The 21,677-nt window shown below is 31.5% G+C and overlaps 2 protein-coding genes across 3 annotated transcripts in view; both read left to right on the top strand.

The window, feature by feature from the left end:
• Positions 1-177: 177 nt before the first annotated feature.
• Positions 178-5,931, top strand: LOC115889141 (general transcription factor IIH subunit 4). The gene is made up of 9 exons (XM_030909088.1): positions 178-624; positions 680-784; positions 934-1,065; positions 2,383-2,568; positions 2,633-2,813; positions 2,872-2,955; positions 3,008-3,201; positions 3,311-3,551; positions 5,674-5,931. Exons 1-9 carry the CDS (start codon positions 464-466, stop codon positions 5,815-5,817), a joined length of 1,428 nt encoding a protein of 475 aa, XP_030764948.1. The 5' UTR covers positions 178-463; the 3' UTR covers positions 5,818-5,931.
• Positions 5,932-11,696: 5,765 nt separating this feature from the next.
• The window catches only part of LOC115889020 (carotenoid isomerooxygenase), an 11,988-nt gene continuing 2,007 nt past the window's right edge, over positions 11,697-21,677 (top strand). The window contains exons 1-13 of one of the 2 annotated variants that reach the window (XM_030908925.1): positions 11,700-11,789; positions 11,876-12,059; positions 12,236-12,362; positions 12,430-12,541; positions 13,617-13,763; positions 16,414-16,622; positions 16,680-16,760; positions 16,817-16,906; positions 17,539-17,663; positions 17,965-18,141; positions 18,193-18,421; positions 18,475-18,536; positions 19,975-20,073. In XM_030908925.1, the coding sequence (XP_030764785.1) occupies positions 11,979-12,059; positions 12,236-12,362; positions 12,430-12,541; positions 13,617-13,763; positions 16,414-16,622; positions 16,680-16,760; positions 16,817-16,906; positions 17,539-17,663; positions 17,965-18,141; positions 18,193-18,421; positions 18,475-18,536; positions 19,975-20,073 (1,539 nt within the window). In that variant the 5' untranslated portion in view covers positions 11,700-11,789; positions 11,876-11,978. Of the gene's footprint in view, positions 12,060-12,235; positions 12,363-12,429; positions 12,542-13,616; positions 13,764-16,413; positions 16,623-16,679; positions 16,761-16,816; positions 16,907-17,538; positions 17,664-17,964; positions 18,142-18,192; positions 18,422-18,474; positions 18,537-19,974; positions 20,074-21,677 lie in introns of both variants that reach the window. The other variant, XM_030908924.1, reaches the window with a different exon arrangement.

Below are 21,677 nucleotides of genomic sequence, written 5' to 3'. Positions count from 1 at the left end.
ATACATATATCATTTATATATGATATAAAATATGGGATTAAATATTATCTATGGTAAAATGAATTTTTTAATTTTCTCCATTGGTAGTATTGTTTACATATATCATTTATATATGATATAAAATTTTAATGTCCACAGAATCTAGTTAATATTTTCATATACCTAAAATTATTCTATGGTATCTCATGTCATGTGTCATTAATTTGACACAAATTTTGACCAACAATAATAAAATAAATTAAAAATTTGTTTAAAAAAGTAATAAGTATACAATTTCGGAATTGAAAATATTATTTTAGAACAGATGAAAATAATAAAATTTAACCAAAATTCATAGCTTTTAGTTTAGTATTGAAACAATACTCTTAAGCCGCATATACTTTTCATCTTTAACCTATAAATGTTAGTTAAACTTCGCATAAAGTTTAAAAAATCGACTTTTTTACCTATAGGATTAATTTAAATGGCAGATAATGGAATAGGAACTTCTAAGCTAGATAATTCAACATTTATAACCCAAAGTAATTTGGAATGTAAGAATTTATATGATTATTTAAAAACTAGGCCCCCAAATACCTTAGAAAGGCTATATAATCATCCGGCGATATGTCTAGCTGTTTACAGGTATTCGAGTAATTTCTGTACTATAATTTTTTTATTTTAAAATTATTTATTTTAGGGAATTACCAGAATTGGCCAGACAGTATGTGATACGGATACTTTTTGTAGAACAGCCAGTTCCGCAAGCTGTAGTAGCATCGTGGGGATCCCAGTCATTTGCTAGGTAAATATTTTTATAATGGGTGTAAAAAACCTCATTTAAATGACTACACTGATGTTTAAATCTCATTTTACCAATTATTCTGGGTATAGTTGTGATTAGTTAATAACATAAAACAAAGAACTGTTATTGATGAACAACGTGATTTCTAGGGAACATAACTATGTTACTAAAGTATTAACGGAATTAAATGTATGGATGGAAGGTTCACTTCCAGGAGGTTTGATAGGATGGATTTTATCACCTACGTTTAAGAGGAATCTTAAAATTGCCCTTTTAGGCGGGTAAGCAACATCAAGTTTCTCTAGATTTAAAATTATTACTTGTCTTTCAATATATAAGTTATTGAGCTTGGTGCTCAGTATTTCCAAAGTCAATTGGAAGTACTGGGACTTAATTCCTTTGTCCAGGCTATGCCGACAAATACAGTGCCAAAATTAAGAGTCTCAATCTACTCCAATTGACTTTAGAAAAACTCAAGGAAAAACTATACCAAAACCTCATAATTCTTAATATAGGCATTAGGTATTTGAATTATATAAAAAAAATGTTCCTTTGTTCCAGGGTTGTTGTTTTAAATTCTTTTTTACAAAACAAGTGTTTTATATTAAAAACACTATTACATACTTGTTTTATATATGTTTTAAACATTTATTTAGAACACTTAAAATATATTTAAAACTCTGTTACATGTTTGGTATGTAAATAGATTTTTCTGTATGAAAAAAATATGAAAAACTTATGGAAATTACCAAAATGAGGCAGTGTATGGAGGTTTCTAACCGCGCGGTTTTAACGGCACAGTTAAAACCTAGTAAAATATCTGAAGTATATAGGGATCTTTAGAAACTAGAAACACATTGTTTAAAAATAAAAAAAATCATGTTTTTTCAACCCTTCTTTGTTCTACGGAGATAAGACTAGACTGATGAATGTTATCATCTGAGCCGCAAGCTCATAAAAAATCTACCGTTCATTTGATTTTAAGTCATATTTCGAAAGCCTGACTTAAAGCTTTATTCCGAATTTTAAAAAGACTTAAATCTTTTATAAGATTTGATTAATTTAGAAAAGATTTAAGTCTTTTAAGAAATAATTTTTCATATATTTTTATGATAAAATTTTAGCAGCAAGTACCACAAAATGCAAAGTATCACAAAATTTAATATATAAGTTGTGTTTTTCTCTTGATGCCTATATTTTGTTTATGGGTTAAACGTTTTATTTTACTTGATTTTATTCTTATTTGTACCTACAATAAATTAATAAGAAAATCGGCAATAGAAGAAAATTACTATTAACATTTAAAAAATAGGTACTTAAATTGAATTCTGGTTGTCTTGACTTGAGGGTAATTATTGGATTTAAGTCATTTTACTGACAACTTGCAGATAATCATGATTTAAGTCTTTACAAAAATTACTTGACTTGAAATAAAATGATTTAATCAAAGACTTAAAACTTAAATCATTTGAAATTTATGTTGAGATTGACTTAAAATTTAAATCATTCTGATTTTAGAAATGACTTAAGATGTAAGATTTTTTTTTTTAAACTGACTTGTTGCAGCTGTGATTATTATTTATCATATATGATTTTAGTGGTAAACAGTGGAGTATGTCATCTGCTTTAGAACCTGATAAAAACGCCAGAGATGTAAGTTTCTTAGATACATATTCCTCTGAAAGGTGGGAATGTGTACTTCACTATATGGTTGGTTCACAGCAACAGGAAGGTATTTCGGCAGATGCAGTAAGAATATTACTTCATGCTAAACTTATGAAAAGGTAATTATATCAGTAAAATAATATGTCTAAATAATACTGTATAGTAAACAAATTATATTTCTAGAGATGAAGAAGATGGAAGTCCAGTTATTACAAGACAAGGTTTTCAATTTTTGTTGTTAGATAGACAAGCTCAAGTGTGGCACTTTCTTCTTCAGTATTTGGATACTGTTGAACAAAGAGGTTTGGATTTAGTTGAATGTTTAACATTTTTATTTCAACTAAGTTTTAGCACCTTAGGAAAGGTAAGTCGATAATTATATTAAGATTGTTATAAAAGATTAGATTCTCTTATTTCATTAGGATTATAGCACAGAAGGTATGAGCGCTGGTCTTTTAATATTTTTGCAGCATTTAAGAGAATTTGGTTTAGTCTACCAAAGAAAGGTAACCGAGTAATGAATTATTGTATGTTTTTACTAATTTTACTTAATTTTAGAGGAAAGCTGGTCGTTTTTATCCTACTAGATTAGCCTTAAATATAACTAATAGCCAAAATAAGAATGCACCGCTTTTAGAGGAAGATAGTCCTAAAGGGTATATTATAGTTGAAACAAATTACAGGGTTTATGCTTACACCGATTCTAATCTTCAAGTGGCCCTTATTGCATTATTTACAGAACTTATGTATAGGTATTATTGTATTCACTATTCCTAACAAAATCTTCCTATACGTTTAATAAGTTATTTATAAATTAAAAAAAAAAATCACAAGATGGAAACAAAAAAATTATTATTTCAGGTTTCCTAACTTAGTTGTTGGTATTATAACTCGCGACTCCATAAGGCAGGCTCTTCGTGGAGGAATAACCGCAGACCAAATAATTGGCTATCTCAAACAGCACGCCCATCCCCAGATGCTGGCTGCTGATCAAAAGCAAACATTACCGCCTACCGTGGTTGATCAAATAAAATTGTGGGAACTCGAAAGAAATAGGCTAACTTACCATGAAGGAGTGCTTTATAGCCAGTTCCTATCTCAGGTAAAAAGTTGTACAAAAAACTTAGAGAGACTTAAATATACAGGGTGTTTCAAAAAACAAATGTGCCATCTCTCGTGGGGAGATTCCTCACGTAAAAATAAGATTTATTTTTCATACCAACATAGGTCCGATTCTACTTTGTTTCGCAGCTACAGTGTGTTAAAAGCTTAATATTTTTTCGATTTATTATAATTTTCTTCCAAGTACTTTTAGGGTTTTGAATGAAATTTTGAGGGTAAAAGTTACTATAAATGCGACATATTTTCCAGGGACGTGCGTATGAGTTATCACTGGAATATTTTTCAAAAAAAAACATGTGCGCCACTGACTTTTTTCATTTGATATCAAAATTGTGTAGGCCGTTAGGCCGTTTAATGCCAATTAAAAGTTATCATTTTTTGTCGAATTCGGCCTGCTTGATGGGATAAACTCTAAAATTAGAATTAATTAAATTAAAATAAAAATAAAATTTATAAATTATATATTTTACCTAATTTATTATTATATTACTATAAGCCTTTATATTATGTTATTATTTCTATCAGCAATTTCAAATAAAAAAATGATGCTATTTAAGATAATTACAAAAAACGTAATTTTAAAAAGTTCTAACATCCTGTAAGTATGCATTTCTATACCAATGTTTATAGGAACTTTTTTTCATATTTTTTGATGAGGAATCAATGAGTACTTTTCAGTGATTACCCATATGCACGTCCCTGGTGAATAAGTCGACACTTTTTAGCTTTAAAATATGTCGCGTTTATAGTAACTTTTACCCTCAAAATTTCAATTGAAACGCTAAAAGTACTTGGAAGAAAATTATAATAAATCGAAAAGATATTAAGACTTTAACACCCTGTAGCTACGAAACAAAGCAGAATCGGACCTATGTTGATATGAAAAATAAATCTTAATTTAACGTGAGGAATCTCCCCGCGAGAGATGGCACATGTTTTTTGAAACACCCTGTATATGCTTTTACAATATGAATAATTCATTTCAACTCAGTTTTTTGATTTTTTTTCTTATTCAGTATTCTTTTTTTCTGTTATTTTATTTACCTTTATTTACTTACACTTCATAAACACCTATAAGGTAACTACATGTAAAGGCCAAAAAATAATAAATATAATCACAACTACTTAAAATTAACATGTATATAGAATATATAATAAATATGTATATGTATAAAAATACATATTTAAAAGTATCAAAAAAATCAAAGGACAACAAGAAACACAAATAAAAAACTAGAGGCCTAACGCCTAAACAATTTTACTCGTCAATATCACAGTGTTCTGGTACAATCAATGAATATTTTCAATTCAATTCCCTTGGCTTAATATTTAAAAAAAGTTGATATTGTATTTTATCTAAATGACGCTAAAAGACTACACAGTCGATGCGCCTTTAATGCATCTCTCTCTTTCTCATTTTATTTAGGAAGTAGAAGTACCTATATAAGGTGCCCGGTGGCGTAGAGGTACAGGCTCTCGTCTACCAATCTCAAGGTAGTGGGTTCGAATCCCACACCCAGCATTTCATCAGCCGACTATTTTTATTAAAATTAAAAATAGTTTGGGTACCTAGGTCGACTCAGCCTTAAATTTGTACTGGGATTCACAATCCTGAGGTAATAATAGGCGGTTGAAGCGTAGTGCTAGCCACATTACCTTCCTTGTATACCGAACGACTCTAGTATGGCAAGTTGTACCTTGCTACTCCCAAGGTGTCAAACGCTATATACGGGAGCTATTATTATTATATTATAAGTACCTATATAATTGTCCTGTATATTTTCCCTCAGGATCATATTGTATTTATGGTCTAAGATTATCCCTAAATCATATAAACATTATCTAAATCCACCATTTAAATCATTATTCCTAAATTATATCGCCTATTTTGACTTCGGTAAATTTTGATGTGATTGTAATAATAGTAATAATGTCGCAACTGTCTTCTGTCCTCCCTCTAGGATGCGAGACCTTGTCTTTGGTGGGGAAGCTCCTGGTGAGGTGCTGGGGGGAATGCCCTCTAGGGGCTTTGTCTGGGTCTAAGAAGCATCTTATTTTCGCCATTTTTTTTCGATCATACGGTATTAAATTTATGCTTACAGGCTGATTTCAACGTACTGAAAGAATACGCCCAATCCAACGGCGTCTTGATTTGGTGTAACAAAGAAAAACGAACTTTAGTGGTAAATAAAAATGCCCATGATGAAGTTAAGAAGTTTTGGAAGAAGTACTCCAAAGGAAGTTAGGGTATATTTTAGTATTATGTTATAAATGTAAGAATTTGTAAAGAAGCCATTTAATAAAAAAATAAAAACAAGGACGACTTGTTTATTTTAATAAATCAGTATAATAAATCTGGATATCCGTACTTTTCATTATCCGTTCCCCGTCCAATCTCGTGAAACACATAATATGTATGTTATAAATGTCCCGTAAGGACATAATAATGTATGTATACCTACATCACAGCCTATTTATTCCAAGCCAGTTGATTTAGCTAACTTTTGGGTACCCGGGAATTACCTGCCGTGCCTTCTTGCACACATGCAGGCACCTCGAGCACCAGTACAAGCTTGGTGCATTCTCCACTGGTGCTGCCACAATCGGAGAATATTGTAAACAACCGGCTATACAAATACACGGGTTTAAATAACGAGTATACGAAAAATGTATTATATAATTATTCTAAAAGTGTTAGGAAGTACCTATATGTGAAAATTCTAAAAATAAAAAGTAAATATTTTGATATTTTCGGAAGGTCTAACTTGTATTATAATTTATTATTCAAGCTAAAAAAACTTTTTAGATGAGTGCAACTAAGGTAGTGAGCATAGTTTTACGCACCTGTTTTGCTAGTGGGGTCAAAACTGGGGTTATTAAGGCTATAAATATTTTTTTTAAATGTACATAATTATAATTTTAGAAAATATTCATAAAACATTTAATCGCTAGATGATTAAGAAAAGTATACCACCACAAAATACTTAAATATTATGACATATCCACGATTTTAATATTATTTCAATGCGATCGGCATAAACGGTAATGATACTACGTGAAATACTTTATACACGGATGAATTTCTGCCGTTCGAGCGCTGCGGTCGGAATTTTTAAAATGAACTGAAATGCACACAGCCTATGATAGTTTATATAAACAGACTGTTAATGGAGATAAAAATCCCACCTGTTAGCTAAAATATGCGAATATTTAGGCGGGTATGCAGGGCATTAAGAGTAGTGATGGGAAAAACCGATTAATTTCAATAACCGAGTACTCGAGTATCAAGCGATTGCAATAACCGAGTGATCACTTGAGCGAAATATCGCTCGTATTTAAAAATACGGTTTTTTGTCCGTCGCATGTTGTAAGTGCTCGAAGGCCAAGCGCCAAGCAGTAAGTTGCGTGCGCAGGGCACCTTTCGGTAATTTGTAAGCGGCAAGTAGTAAGCGGCAATTTTTGAATGGCAAGTAGTAAGCGGCGAGCGATTCGCTTGATCGCCCGATTTAGTTTATTTCGAAGCATTGTCAATGTAGGTCGTAAAATTTTGTCCCTCAGATACGCAATGGATAAATATACCGGGTGCGTCTCAAAAGTGGCTCACCCCTATCTTTTTTATTTTTTCAGATATAACAACGAGATTTGGTATGTTATAGTATATGACATAAATTAGGATTGATTGACATATTATTCAATTGTTTTGCAATTTCTGCAACTTTTGATTTTTAAATCGCACCCTCGGTATTTTTTTACTTTATTCGGTAGAAAATGACACTCTGAATAGAATGACATATCACATGTCAACTTTTGACATTTTCGCATATGGTTTGTTTGAAATTGTAACATGCGGTTCATGACAATTTGACTCGAAGTACCAAGTGCGTGGTATCAAATTATTCGTAAAAAAAATATTTTTCGGAATATGCTAATGAGCCACCCTCGTTCCATTTGAAAAAAAATTGAGATATGATCAAAAATACGATTTGGGCATCTTTTACCATACCAGGGGCGCTATTCTGTAAAATCGTCGGTATCGGTAAGTTACGACAGCTCTCGATACGTATTTGTATATAGTAAAAATGTGTTAATTGTTGTTGCCATAGTTACCGATCGGTCCTATGGCAGATATCGCAAATTTGTACCGACGAAAATCGGTATCTCTACCGTGCCCTTGTCAACCTCACGGTAGAGATACCGAGAGTCGTCGGTACAAATTTGAGATATCTGTCATAGGCACAGAATATACACCATACAGAAGCGACAAAGAGCTTTGAATAGCATTGGTCAAATGGGAACTAATTGCGTGACGTCACGTTTGACATCCGTGCGCCTTGAACAGCATTTCACACTGAAAGAAAATTGTTAGATTTTAATAGAAAATGATGAAAGGCAGGTTTATTTAATTTTTAAAAACTAGAGGGATTTAATCAGTATTTTTATTTAGAATTAAAAATAAATAAATAATTATGAAATATATTTTTCAGTCTTTTATGCATAATATCTAGAAATAATTATACCTGCGGTCGTGAATTTTTTTTTGGTGTATAATTCTTTGACGTCACGTTTGACAGTTAACCAGCATTACCCCCTCCTAAAAATTTTGAAGCAAATCTCTTTGTCGCTTCTGTATGGTGTATATTTTGTGTCATAGGGCCGATCGGTAACTATGACAACAACAATCAACACGACGCTCATTGGCCGTACGTACCGATAGCTGTCGGTAACTTGCCGATACCGACGATTGTACAGAATAGCGCTCCAGGGCATCTTTTAACTGGCCACGGCAAGACACTAAAAACATTAGACGATCAAATCTATTTTTCCAAGACTCCTTGATTAAAAATTAGTGATTTTAACACAGCCATGGCACTCTAGATTGAAATTTAAAATACAATTTGTTTTTAAGCGAATATGTCAAAAGTTGACATATGATACGTCATTCTATTTAGAATGTTATTTTCTATCGAATAAACTAAAAAAAATACCGAGGGTACCATTTAAAAATCAAAAATTGTAGTCGTTTCCGGTGAAACAGGAAGTGACAGAAAACAATTGAATACGTCAATCAATTCTAATTTATGTCATATACTAACACACCAAATCTCATTTTTTTATCTAAAAAAATAAAAAAGTAATAGGGGTGAGCCACTTTTGAGACGCACCCGGTATATACGGCGTCGTATAAATTTGCTACCTGCAATGTATGTAGAAAATTCGCTCGGCTGTTTATCGAGTATGTCACATTAAAATCGGATTTCAATTTATTTCATTCTAGGATCGCTTGCGTTCGTCGCTTGGTACTCGTCACTTGCATCGCTCGTTCATAATCGAGCGATGTCGGTTATTTCAATAATCGAGTACTCGAGCGAAAATTCGCTCGAGTACTCCCATCACTAATTAAGAGAGATTTTTTTACAAATGAGGTTTTCAAACATAAAATGATACTTTTCTTGACCTGACAACAACAAACTAGCAAACTAAAGTCAATTATAGATTATGTAATTATGAAATAATCAACACACTTCCAATTACATTAAGAGTTCTAAGAGTAAAGGTGCATTCAGGCTGAGAGCGTCACATCCGGTCGTTCAGGCTGGGAGCGTCAGCGCAGCGTCATATGAGCTTGTTCTTTTGGTTTTCAGTTAGCAAATGGCTTCAAGGAGAGCAATTTGTCTAATGTTACTATTAGAAACAACATATTTTACATTCAAAAGAATGGACAAAAAAGTAGGAATTCACTCTTAATCTAAGGAATTCACCCTATAAACAGAAGACGATATCTGCATGGAGAATTTCATCTTTTATATCTTGAATTTCGAAAGCTCTCATATATTTACTCATACTGTGAAAAAATACTTACTAGAAATACCTAGAATTGTAGCTATTTCTTCAAGTATATTTGTATATTGAGGCAATTTTGCATTCCACATTGCCGATCTTGCCTGTATTTCGGCTATTAGCACCTCTGCGTGCTGGTCCTTAAACGCCATGACAACAACACAACGCTATAAATCTCGCCGAAAAACAGTTCAGATTGAAATCGACGCTCAGCGGACGCTAGCGCAACGCCGAACGCGACACTTTCTGCCTGAACGGTCTAATTTAAGTTATTGATTCCATTTCGTGGCGACGCAAACGCGACGCGACGCTCGGCGCTCTTCAGTCTGAATGTACCTTAAGTGATAAGAGGAACCTACCATTATTGTTACGAGCTAAAATGAAGACGGATCACCTCTGCTAAAAGTAACTGCAATTTGAAATTAGAGACAATTCTAAAACTATAAAAATCAAAAACAAGAAATATTTTTGCATAGGAAGGGAAAATGTAACCTACAACTGGTAAACTCCGAAGAAATAGAAGCGTGTGAAGAATATAAATATTTAGGATTACATTTGACAAAACGGGTTCACACGACAAAGAAATAAGACACAAATATATAGGTGATACAGGCACGAAAAGCTATTATTAGCTATTAACTGTTTAAATGGAATCTTTTGAAATAAAAATATTACAAAACGTAGGAAATATAATACCGGGTGCGTCTCACCACTATAACTTTTTTTTTAGTTGAAAAAACGAGATTTGGTATGTTAGTATATGACATACATTAGGATTGGTTGATGTATTCAATTGTTTTCGATCACTTCCGGTTTCACCGGATATGACTACAACTTTTAATTTTTAAATGGCACCCCGGTATTTTTTTACTTTATTCGATAGAAAATGTCACTCTGAATAGAATGACAATATCATATGTCAACTTTTGACATTTTCGCATATGGTTATTTATTTGAAATTAAAACTTTCGTAACGAAAATTTGACTTGAAATACCAAGTTTGTGGTATCAAATTATTAGCCATGACAAGACACTAAACACATTAGACGATGAAATCTATTTTTATTTCCAAGGCCTCCTTGATTAAGAATTCGTGTTTTTAACATAGCTGTGGAGGCCCGTGGCACTCTAGACTTAATTTTAAAATTCGATTTATTATTTAACGAGAGCTAATAAATCGAGAATTTAGCTGTATTTATTTATATATTTACATTTGAATGAAAAATTCATTGAACTGGCCAGGACAAGAGACTAAAAACATTAGACGATCGAATCTATTTTTCCAAGGCTCCTTGTTGAAGAATTCATGTTTTTAACATAGCCATGGCACCCTAGATTGAATTTCAAAATACAATTTTTTATTAAGCGAGAATGTCAAAAGTTAACATATGATATGTCATTCTATTCAGAATGTCATTTTCTATCGAATAAAGTAAAAAAAAATACCGAAGGTGCCATTTGAAAATCAAAAGTTGTAGTCATTTCCGGAGAAACCGGATTGTCTTTACAAGAGAAAAACTTTTTATTATTGACATTTTGAGAAAATTGCATTCTTCATTAAAAGTTTTACTTGTCCTAGAATGGTTAATTACGTTTATACTTTTCCAAAATTCCATTTTATTACAGCCCATTAAAACCGTGTAAAATGTTTCACTAATAAAACATATAAAATCGGATATGTCAAATCGGGCCATTCATGTTTATCCTAAAAAGTATCAAGGCATACTAGTACTGCCTAGGAAATTTGCAAATATCCTAATAACGACACGAACTTTTAGTATGTCCTAAGCCCAACGAAAACAGCCTGAAATCGGATATATTTCCGGTAATATTTACAACTCTCTAATTAAAAGAAAAATTTATTATACGGTTCAGAAACTTAGAAATGGAAATATCTGAGGACTAATAGAGTAATTCAGGACACAATTTATAAATGACATCGGAAGGAAGCATCTCTGGTACGACCATTAATGAATGCCAACAAATTTCACTGTAGATGTCCTTAACAATAATGCCCGGTGAGAATACCCCGAACAGTGGTTGTTAAACGTGTGTAGTTCGTGAACGAACTAGTTATAGTGAACTATTCCGACCCTGGAACGAGAGGAACTAGTTCCCGATTTCTCAAAGAACTAGTTCCTCAGAACCTATTCCGATCCGAGGACCGAGACTGTACCAAGATATAATAATATAAATATAATAATATATAATAATATATAATATAAGAAAAATATGCCAATGAAAACAAAATTATAAGAGTCAATTTTTTTGTTTTTACGTACAAAGCCGTAAACCTTGCTTGACTATTTTCGATGGGCCACCTTGTATACATGTTATTGTTTAATCTTATTAATGGAAGATAATTTTATACAGATATGACGTAAGTCAAACATATAATACATTTTAATACCATTAAAGAAAATTGATTTTTTTAATTCACTTAGCGATCATCTAATTTATGTCTAGGTATATGAAGTAGCTATATAACAAGTAGTGTTTTAAATTGTCGTATAAATTTGCTACCTGCCAAACCAAACAAAAACGCGGCAATACTGTTTAACTTTCTTTTATGAATATAATGGAATCAAATGTATTTACTTGGTCACCTTTACCACAAAAAAGAAAATTGGATTTTACTCAAAAGAAAAAAGTAAGTAAGGCAAGAGATATGTTTCGAAATATATTAATAAAAATAATAAAATAGAAGTATTTTCTGTACATAGTACAAGTTTTGTGAAATATTTTATTTCAATTGCTAAGCTCATACAAAGAGTTATATAGTTTTATAATGAAAGCAATCATTTTTTATATTACATTGGCTTTTAGAATGTTAACAAAGCCAAAGATTTCAATGGCAACCCATCTGAATCGTATTTTTCAAATTGCGAGTTTGAAGTTTGGCTCAGATCTTGCGAAAAAGAGATCAATGAGCCTCTAACTGGAGATGTTAAAGGTAAGTTACTCAGTTATTCTAACTTAAAAATGTATCTTCAATCTTTGATTATATATCCACTAAATAGGAATAGTACCAAACTGGTTGAACGGTTGCTTAATAAGAAATGGTCCAGGATCCATAAAAGCTGGAGCAGAGGAATTTCAGCACTTGTTTGATAGTTCAGCTTTATTACATAGGTAGGTTATAAAAAAATAATTTTAGGAAACCACAAAAACAATTTATTACATAATCAAAAAAAAACGGCATCGGGTTGGTGTAGAAATCACGATCGATGGCATTCTCCATATGAGTGAGGGTTTACATGCATGCGTCATACCTACTTCGTCCATTACTCCAATCATATCGTCGGCTTGGATGTAAATAGGTCTAACACACAAATTTTCAAAAAAATGGTTTACTCCAGTGATGGGATAACTCGAGCGAAAATTCGCTCGTATCGAAATAAACTAAAAACTAAATAAAGCGTTCAAGCGAATCGCTAGTCGCTTGCTACTTGCCTTTTCATCACCGAAAGAATATGTGCTCTGCGCACGCATATCTTACTGCTTGGCGTTACGAGCATAACAAGTGACGGGTGAAAAACTGTATTTTTAAATACGAGCGATATTTCGCTCGATTATTGATATCGCTTGTTACTCGAGTACTGGATTATTGAAATTAATCGGTTTTTCCCATCACTAGTTTACTCCAAAGAATATACCTAAGTTTACTCCATTAATAATTCTTTAAAACATTATATTTTATTATGGTGAATAGATCAAACTAAACATACAAACCGTTAACAAGTAATTTGACATTTGCTAACAGTATCAGGGTTAAGTGACTTACTTCTATTCACCACTACATATATTAAATATTGTTTTGCTTTAACTTTCAGAAGTGAAAAGTAAAACATTACCAAAACTCAATACTCTTAATATGTTTCGAAAAAAAAAGAAACTATCGAAATATTCAAGATTTTACATAACGACAAATATTAAAATCGCAATTTCTCAGAATTACGTAAATGTGGGTTAGGCCTATTCACCTCCAAGCCAACAATATTTAAGGAAGAGTTGAAGTAAGAGCTTTAATCAACGATGGACAACGCATTGTATATGCATGTAAACCCGCACAATTTTACATTCAAAATGCCCGAGATCTTTATTTCCAAGTTATCTTTGCATTCTTTGCCACAGTTTTTTTTTTCAATTGTATAGTACTTACCCTTCGATTAAGAATAAAAAAATTTACCTCCTAATTTGTCCATAGATTTGGCATAAAACAAGGAAAAATTACATACCAATGCAAGTTTCTGCGTTCTGAAACATACAAGAAAACTTGGGCAGCTAACAGATTAGTTATTACTGAATTTGGAACAAGCGCAGTTCCAGATCCATGTCACACCATCTTCCAAAAGTACACATTTTTTTGTTAGATACTAATTTCTAACACTTCAAATTATAAAAGTGTATTATTATAGCCATATTACGTATTATTACACATATTCCAGAAAATGATTACATATAGGGTCCGGCAATTAATAGTGCGTCGGGCATCTATGTAGCTACTAGAATAAAAAAACTTGGGAATTTTGTATAAGTGCAAACCTAAAGTATGTACGAGGATGTATTTCAGGAACATATTTTAATTTCTATAGGGTGGCTCAAATAAATGTGAGTGTATCGGGATGATTTTTTTAAAAATATACACCCTGTATATTATTGCATTTTTGGCTTTCTTTGAGATCACTTAATATAATCCTAACATTTGAGTAAATATATTTCGATACTTTCAGAGATATTAATAAATAAATAAAAAATATATTATACCGGGTGCGTCTCAAAAGTGGCTCACCCCTGTAACTTTTTTATTTTTTCAGATAAAAAAAAGAGATTTGGTGTGTTAGTATATGACATAAATTAGGATTGACTGACATATTGAATTGTTTTCGGTCACTTTCCTGTTTCGCCGGAAATGACTACAACAATGGGAAGTGACCGAAAACAATTGAATACGTCAATCAATCCTAATTTATGTCATATACTAACATATCAAATCTGTTTTTTTTAACTAAAAAAAGTAAAAAAGTTATAGGGGTAAGCAACTTTTAAGGCGCACCCGGTATATTTTTCAGCCTTTTAAAAAAAATTATTAAAAATACAATAACTGTCCTAAAATCAAAACTATATTAGTTATATAATTATATATATATATATATATATATATATATATATATATATATATATATATATATATATATATATATATATATATATATATATATATATATATATATATATATATATACAGGGTGTTTCAAAACAAATGCGAAAAAACTTCAGAAGGATGATTCTTGTTCAAAATAAAGGGTAGTTTGCTTTATAAACGTTGGGTCAAAAGTCAACCATTAGGGAGATATCGCGGTACAAAGATGGCGGAAAAATAATGTTTTTATTTTTTATCTTGAAAACGAAAAGAGATAGACTAATGAAATTTTATGGAAGCATTATTGTTATGAAAACACACTTTAGGGTATTTTTTTTACTTTTTTAAAATGAGTGGAAGGGGTTGAAATAAACTACCCTTATCATTCTTGTTAACGAAATTTAAAGAAAAATCTTATCAAACACATGCAAATGCTTTAATTTGGATAGTTTAGTTTGTTTAGAAACTTTTTTACCTCTTGTGTTTTTTTGATAAAACTCACAGACTGGAAATTAAAAAATAAAATGTAAAGCATTACATGTCAGGACAAAAAACATTTTTAGATTAAGAATCTAGTGATAATAACGATAATAATAATCATCTAGATAATAACGTATTGCAGTAGAGTAATGTCAAATAAAATAATATTAGGAACATCCTAAAAGTAACAGCGGCCGACTAGATTTTTTCCTAAAAAAATTACAGCAGCCCACTAGATTCTTTATCAGAAAATTTTTTTTGTCCTGACATGTAATGCTTTACATTTTATTTTTTAATTTCAAATCGGTGAGTTTTATCAAAAAAATACCAGAGATAAAAAAGTTTCTAAACAAACTAAACTATCCAAATTAATTTTTTTGCATGTGATTGATAAGATGTTTCTTTAAATTTTGTTAACAAGAATGATAGGGGTAGTTTATTTCAACCCCTTCCGCTCATTTTAAAAAAGTAAAAAAATTACCAGAAAGTGTGTTTTCATAACAGTAATGCTTCCATAAAATTTTATTAGTCTATCTCTTTTCGTTTTCAAGATAAAAAATAAAAACATTATTTTTCCGCCATCTTTGTACCGCAATATCTCCCTAATGGTTGACTTTTAACCCAACGTTTATGAAGCAAACTACCCTTTATTTTGAACAAGGAATCACCCCCTGAAGTTTTTCGCATTTGTTTTAAACACTCCTGTATATATATATATATATATATATATATATATATATATATATATATATATATATATATATATATATATATATATAAATTATTATATTATACTATATATTATTCTTAGATGATCTATACTTACTTTGATATAAATATCGTATATAATTTTAAATCATACAGGGTGTTCAAAATTCTACGCCAAACTTTCTAAAACATAAAATAATTTTTCTTTGTTTTTTTTTAAAGAGCACCCTGTATATTATTGCATTTTTAGCTCCCTTTCAGATGACTTTACATAATCCTAACATTTGAGTAAATATATTTCGCTAGTTGCAGAGATATTAATCCAACAAATCCTAATCAAACATATAAAATTATTATGATTATTGTTAGTTCCCAGTAGTAAATATGCAGATAAAAACCTACTCACTACTCACTACTTACCCACGATTTTTTTTATCTGCATATAAAATTATTTTTCTCCACTCACGCTTTTTTGAAATACCCCATAGATGTTAAAATATTTTCCTGAAATACATCCTAGTTACATACTTTAGGTTTGTACTTAAACAAAATTCACAAGTTTTTTTTTATTCTAGGAGCTACAAATGCCCGACGCACTATTGCCGAACCCTGTGTAAATAATATAGCACATAACTAATTAATTCTTGGATCCCTATAACAAGCTATGTTTTAGAGTTGCATCTATGTTTAATTTAAAATCAGACATGTCTGATAACGCTATGATATCAGTTTACCCATTTCAAGACGAAATTTATGCATTTAATGAAATTCCTTTTATCCATAAAATAAATCCAAACACATTAGAAACTTTAAACAGAATTGATATAAGCGCCAATATTAATATTGTCAATCATACTTCTCATCCCCATGTAATGGAAGATGGTACGGTAATATTTTGAGGACTTCCACTGTATTACAAGCATTACGATATTTTTTTAGGTAGCGTATATAATATTGGTTTATCTGTCAACCCAACTGGACCGTATCATAATGTTGTACTGTTCCCAGCAGTTTCTTCTGGTAAGCTTTTAATTACTGGAAAAATGAATACGTTAATAAGATAAGCTTATTTCTAGGATGCAAAAAATCAATGTTTGACAATGCAAGAATAGTTGCATCAATACCGGCTAGATGGCCTTTCCATCCGTCATATATGCACACTTTTGGTATGAGATGACTTGCATACAGACAACAATATTTGTTCCTAATGATCTACTTTTATTTTTTTCTTTCTGTTTCTATTAACAATTTAAATAATATAGTTGGGGTTCCGAACCTTTGCTGTTACAACAACAAAATGTAACACTAATTCACCACAATCAGTGATGGGCGTTGGGTAAATACCCAATGGGCATAATAAAGAAATTTGGGTATATACCTGATATATACACACAATGTTTAACCCATTGAGAGTATATTTCGTTTACTGTGCTATTATGCAGTCTTTGGGGGTAACATAACAACAAACTGTTAATAAAATTTGTTATAGTACGTTAAATTGACAAAACAAACATACTTTGTTAAATACCGGGTATATATTATTTACCCAAATTTAAATATACTGAGTGTGTGCCCATCTCTGACTACAATACACCAAAACATTTTAGTTTTAACACTAGACGTGCGTTTCGCTAACCTCTTAGCTTCATCAGCAGATCATCAAACTAATTTTAGATTAAACGACGTGCCCGGTGTTCAAAGTAAAGTGTTTTGGTGTACTGTGGCCAATTCGTCTAATACATATTTGGCAACATTTCAAATACCAGATATTCTATAATTTACCAAGTATTAATTTTAGGCATTACAAAAAACTACTTCATCATAATAGAACAACCGCTAAGTGTATCTTTACCAGGCCTGCTGGCAACTAAAATTCAAAACAAACCTTTAGCTGGGGCTTTCAGATGGTACAATAATGAATATGTAAGACATCTTAAAACGTAATTAAAATTTGTTTGTCCAAAGTCCATTTAAAAAAGCGTATAATTTTATTTATTTGTTGCATTATTATTATGTTGGTAAAGTCTGTCCAATGAAAGAACAGAAAATTTCGACATACAGTATTCACAAAATGACTAAAAATGAAAATATCAACATAATTTTGAATTAAAATGACAGACAACTGTCACTGTCATTATTCAATCGTCAGGCAGACTATACCTAAAAAAGCTCGGATAAGCCACTCCAGCAAAACATAAAATTTTAGTAATTTTATGAATTTCAGACTCAGATTAATTTGATCTCTAGACATAATGGAGAGTTACAATTTAAATTTTATGCCGAAACTTTCTTTTACCTGCACATAATAAATCAATATGAAGACAAAGATTATGTAATACTAGACATATGTGCATACAGAGACCCTTCAATGATTGACTGTATGTATTATGAAACAATGAAGGTAAAAACACAAAATATAGCTCAAAATTTTAAACAAATAGCGTACTTTTAGGACATGCATAACAATCCAGATTATGCTAAGATGTTTAGAGGGCGGCCTATAAGGTTTGTATTGCCTTTAAATCCAAAGCCTGGAACTGGGGTTGGAGAAAATTTAATAAACTATAATAATTCGTTGGCTAGTGCATACTATACAAAAAATGAAGATATTCTAGTTAAGGCTGAAAAATTATGCGATCTAGGATGTGAAACGCCTAGAATAAATTACGAGAAATATTTAGGTATAATTAAAAAATGATAACTACTAAAAGTTTTAAAATTGTATTTCCACTAGGTAAAAGATACCGATATTTTTATGCTATAAGTTCTGATGTCGATGCCGTGAATCCTGGAACGGTGAGTATACTAAGGGCTGGCAAAGGTTAGTCTTGGGTCGAGATTTCCGTATGTAAGAAGAGTACAATGCGTTTTATAATGTACCGAACAAAGAGAGAATAGTGAACACGTTGACAAACGCATGAAATAAAAGCTTTTTTCGTTTTCCTGTTATTACCGATTCTGAACCGTCCTAGAATTGTGATGCATATGCGCAGAAGGAAATATGAAGACATTATTTCATTTGCGCATGCGCTGCAGAGTTCTAGGACGATTCAGAATCGGTAATAACAGGAAAACGAAAAAAGCTATACCGAGAAACTGTGCACATTGCTAAGAGACGTGGAAGGGGATATAGCAGATATGTCGCAGTCGAGCGGCCGACCCAACCAGTACCTCTGTCAGTACTTAAAGTTCTAGGGAAAGGTGTACCTCATGCGTTCAGCTTCACGATTTAATTACGTCTCGTGATACTTTATTTATTACAGTTGAGGGTTGGAACCTTTGGTGTTACACAGCAAAATAAAAACACTAAATCACCACAATACACCAAAACACTTTTATTTTACACTGGACGCGCGTTTCGCTAACCATGTTAGCATCATCACCAGATGATTATAAACTCTATTTTGTTGATACTTTATTTGTTTATTTATTAACAAGTCGTTATAATTTGCCCTATATCTTGAAAATTTTTAAGTGCAAGTTAGAAACACTTGCATTTTTTTGTAATAATAAGTGGAATTGAGTTGGTGTTCGACAGTGGTCGCGTTATTAGAACTCGGAATTCAAAAATCGATATCTCGAAATCTATTAGAAATAAATTGATTGTAGTATTTTCAAAAACTTTCTTAATATTTCTGCTATATTTTCTTCGCAGACAATATGTGAAAATCTTTATAAATAAAAAAGTTACACGATTACTGAAAATTGCTATGCACTAAAAGTAAATGGATGGGTTGCTTAAAATTTTTGAATGGAAAAAAACAAACTTATCGAATTTTTCTTATTTAAACATATTGTAAAAGATCCGATCTTCAAAATAAAAAAAATAAATATCTAAAGTGGTTCTTAAGTTATGGCGTGTTACGTGTTAAAAAGTTAAGTTTTTAAATTATCGCGATTACTGACGTTTTCTCGTTATAAAAAAATAGACACCCTAACGATATCCTTATAATTTGATTTCAGATGCTCAGAAACATATCTAATGATTTTATATAGTTATCTTTTAGAAAAAAAGTATAAAAATAAGTGGTGTGCGATCGTGATTTTACTTGATAGGGAAAGGGTACCGGCAACGTCGCAACAGCACACCGTCGCATTTCTCCCACTCCGACTTAATAAGATCCTTATGCGATTTACTTCCACACATGGTAAATACCGACCCAAAAGTAACAGGTGCCAGCACGGTATATTAACAAATTTTCATTGGATTAATATCACTATTATGTTTTTTTAGTTAATAAAAGTGGACGTTGAAGAAAAAAGTTGTAAAACCTGGCAAGAGCCCAACTGTTACCCTAGCGAACCAGTATTTGTAGCTTGTCCTAATAGCAAGGTAAAAAGTCAATTCAATTTCCAAATTAATGCATGTACCTAGAATAGGGTGAGCCAAAAAACTAACCTATGGAATTTGTGGGTTAAAATAAACATAATAACCGAGAAAAAAATATCCCTGGAAGGCAGGAGTTTTAGCTCACTTTTAAAAGGTGTCGGTGAACATTCAAAGTTTTCCATTTAAAAAACACTTAATTTTTTTTCCATTAAAAGTACCATAACTTTGAAACGGTTTACGATAAAAAGAATTTACATCGCGTTTTCTTGTATAGCATAAAATTTACTAAAAAATGTATCTAGGTTTATACATCGATAACAATCGAATAACAATATGAAGAGCACACGGGAAAAACAGTGTCCAAAAACGATAAATGTTCAGGGAAGCATTTTTAATTCAAGTTCACTCTGCGACCATTATTGATATTCCCGTTTATTTAGGTACCAAATTGTATAGCTTTTTAAGACGGAAAATATTATAACACCAAATTATATAAAACATATTAAAACCAAATTAGTAAAAAATGGACTTCTTCATATGTAGTAGGAGTAGGTGACTTTGAAATTATCGATATATCGTCACCTATACCCTGCTGGTCATCCAAACTATGCGGTCTGAATTCCAATGCGTGTGACAGAGAATAATATAAATGACCTGTTTACAGACAGAGAGACAAAATCAAAAGTGGCATACAGTGTTGCCGGTTTTTTACGTTTGTAGGAAAATGTGTGTAGAAAAAAAACTATTTTAAAAACTTTCATGTATACTTCTGAAATGAAGATAAAATGCCTATGCTAAATATATTCTATTACAGCTGTAGTAAAATGAGTAAATAAGAGTGAAAAATAAAGTTTCAGCCCTAGATGTAACATTTTTCCTAAACGCCTAATTGTACAATTTGGAATTTTGATGCAAAATCCGGCAATACCGCATTTAAGAAATGTAACGACCCAATTTTCTCTCTTTATAATACATTTGATTTTCCATTAAGCTATCTACATCACTGTCTTACACGTTAAAATCCAGACCGCACAGTTTCGATGACCAAATCGGTATATTGATAAGCCAATTTCGAGCGAACAACCGTTGGTTATGGTTGACAGATAAACAATGCTTTAAACCTTTGAATAAGAAGACTAAGGAAGGAGCATAATGCTATCCATGTATTCAAGCATGGTGGGCGGAAAAAGCACTCTAGGTTGGGGATCCTTGACAGTTCTGTTTGACGATTCATTTGACACATTTGAATTTGATTTGAAATTTTGTGGATTTGTCAGTCTTTACGGAGCTTATTTTATATTATTTATTATTTATTCTACTACTGATAGTTGTATAAAGGTAGTAAATCTAGATGGAAATTGTGGCAGAACTTAAATTAACAGTGACACTATCGCGATTTATCGAAAAAGACTCTAGAATAGTTGGTTGTGTAGCGTGCGGTAGATCTCGGCAAAAATTGAGTGAAATAATGGAACAACTTTTCGCTAGTAAGTGACTATATAATATACATACGTGTAGTAAACCGATCATTTATGAAATTCACTTAAATTAACTAAATTATATATTTTTCTTGCATTTTAGCTTTTATTTATTACTTGTCAAAGATT

Source organism: Sitophilus oryzae, unplaced genomic scaffold, assembly GCF_002938485.1.
Source record: "Sitophilus oryzae breed Bouriz unplaced genomic scaffold, Soryzae_2.0 scaffold_810_pilon_pilon, whole genome shotgun sequence".
Lineage (NCBI taxonomy): Eukaryota > Metazoa > Arthropoda > Insecta > Coleoptera > Curculionidae > Sitophilus > Sitophilus oryzae.
Note: the sequence above shows the minus strand (reverse complement) of the source record. Positions and strands in the feature narration are given on the sequence as shown.

What these genes read in the sequence shown, in the direction of transcription:
- LOC115889141 (XM_030909088.1), top strand. Translation starts at nt 464, where the DNA reads ATGGCAGATAATGGAATAGGAACTTCTAAGCTAGATAATTCAACATTT. An exon ending in ATATGTCTAGCTGTTTACAG is followed by an intron (nt 625 to 679) that starts GTATTCGAGTAA and finishes TATTTATTTTAG; the next exon opens with GGAATTACCAGAATTGGCCA. An exon ending in TTTACAGAACTTATGTATAG is followed by an intron (nt 3,202 to 3,310) that starts GTATTATTGTAT and finishes TTATTATTTCAG; the next exon opens with GTTTCCTAACTTAGTTGTTG.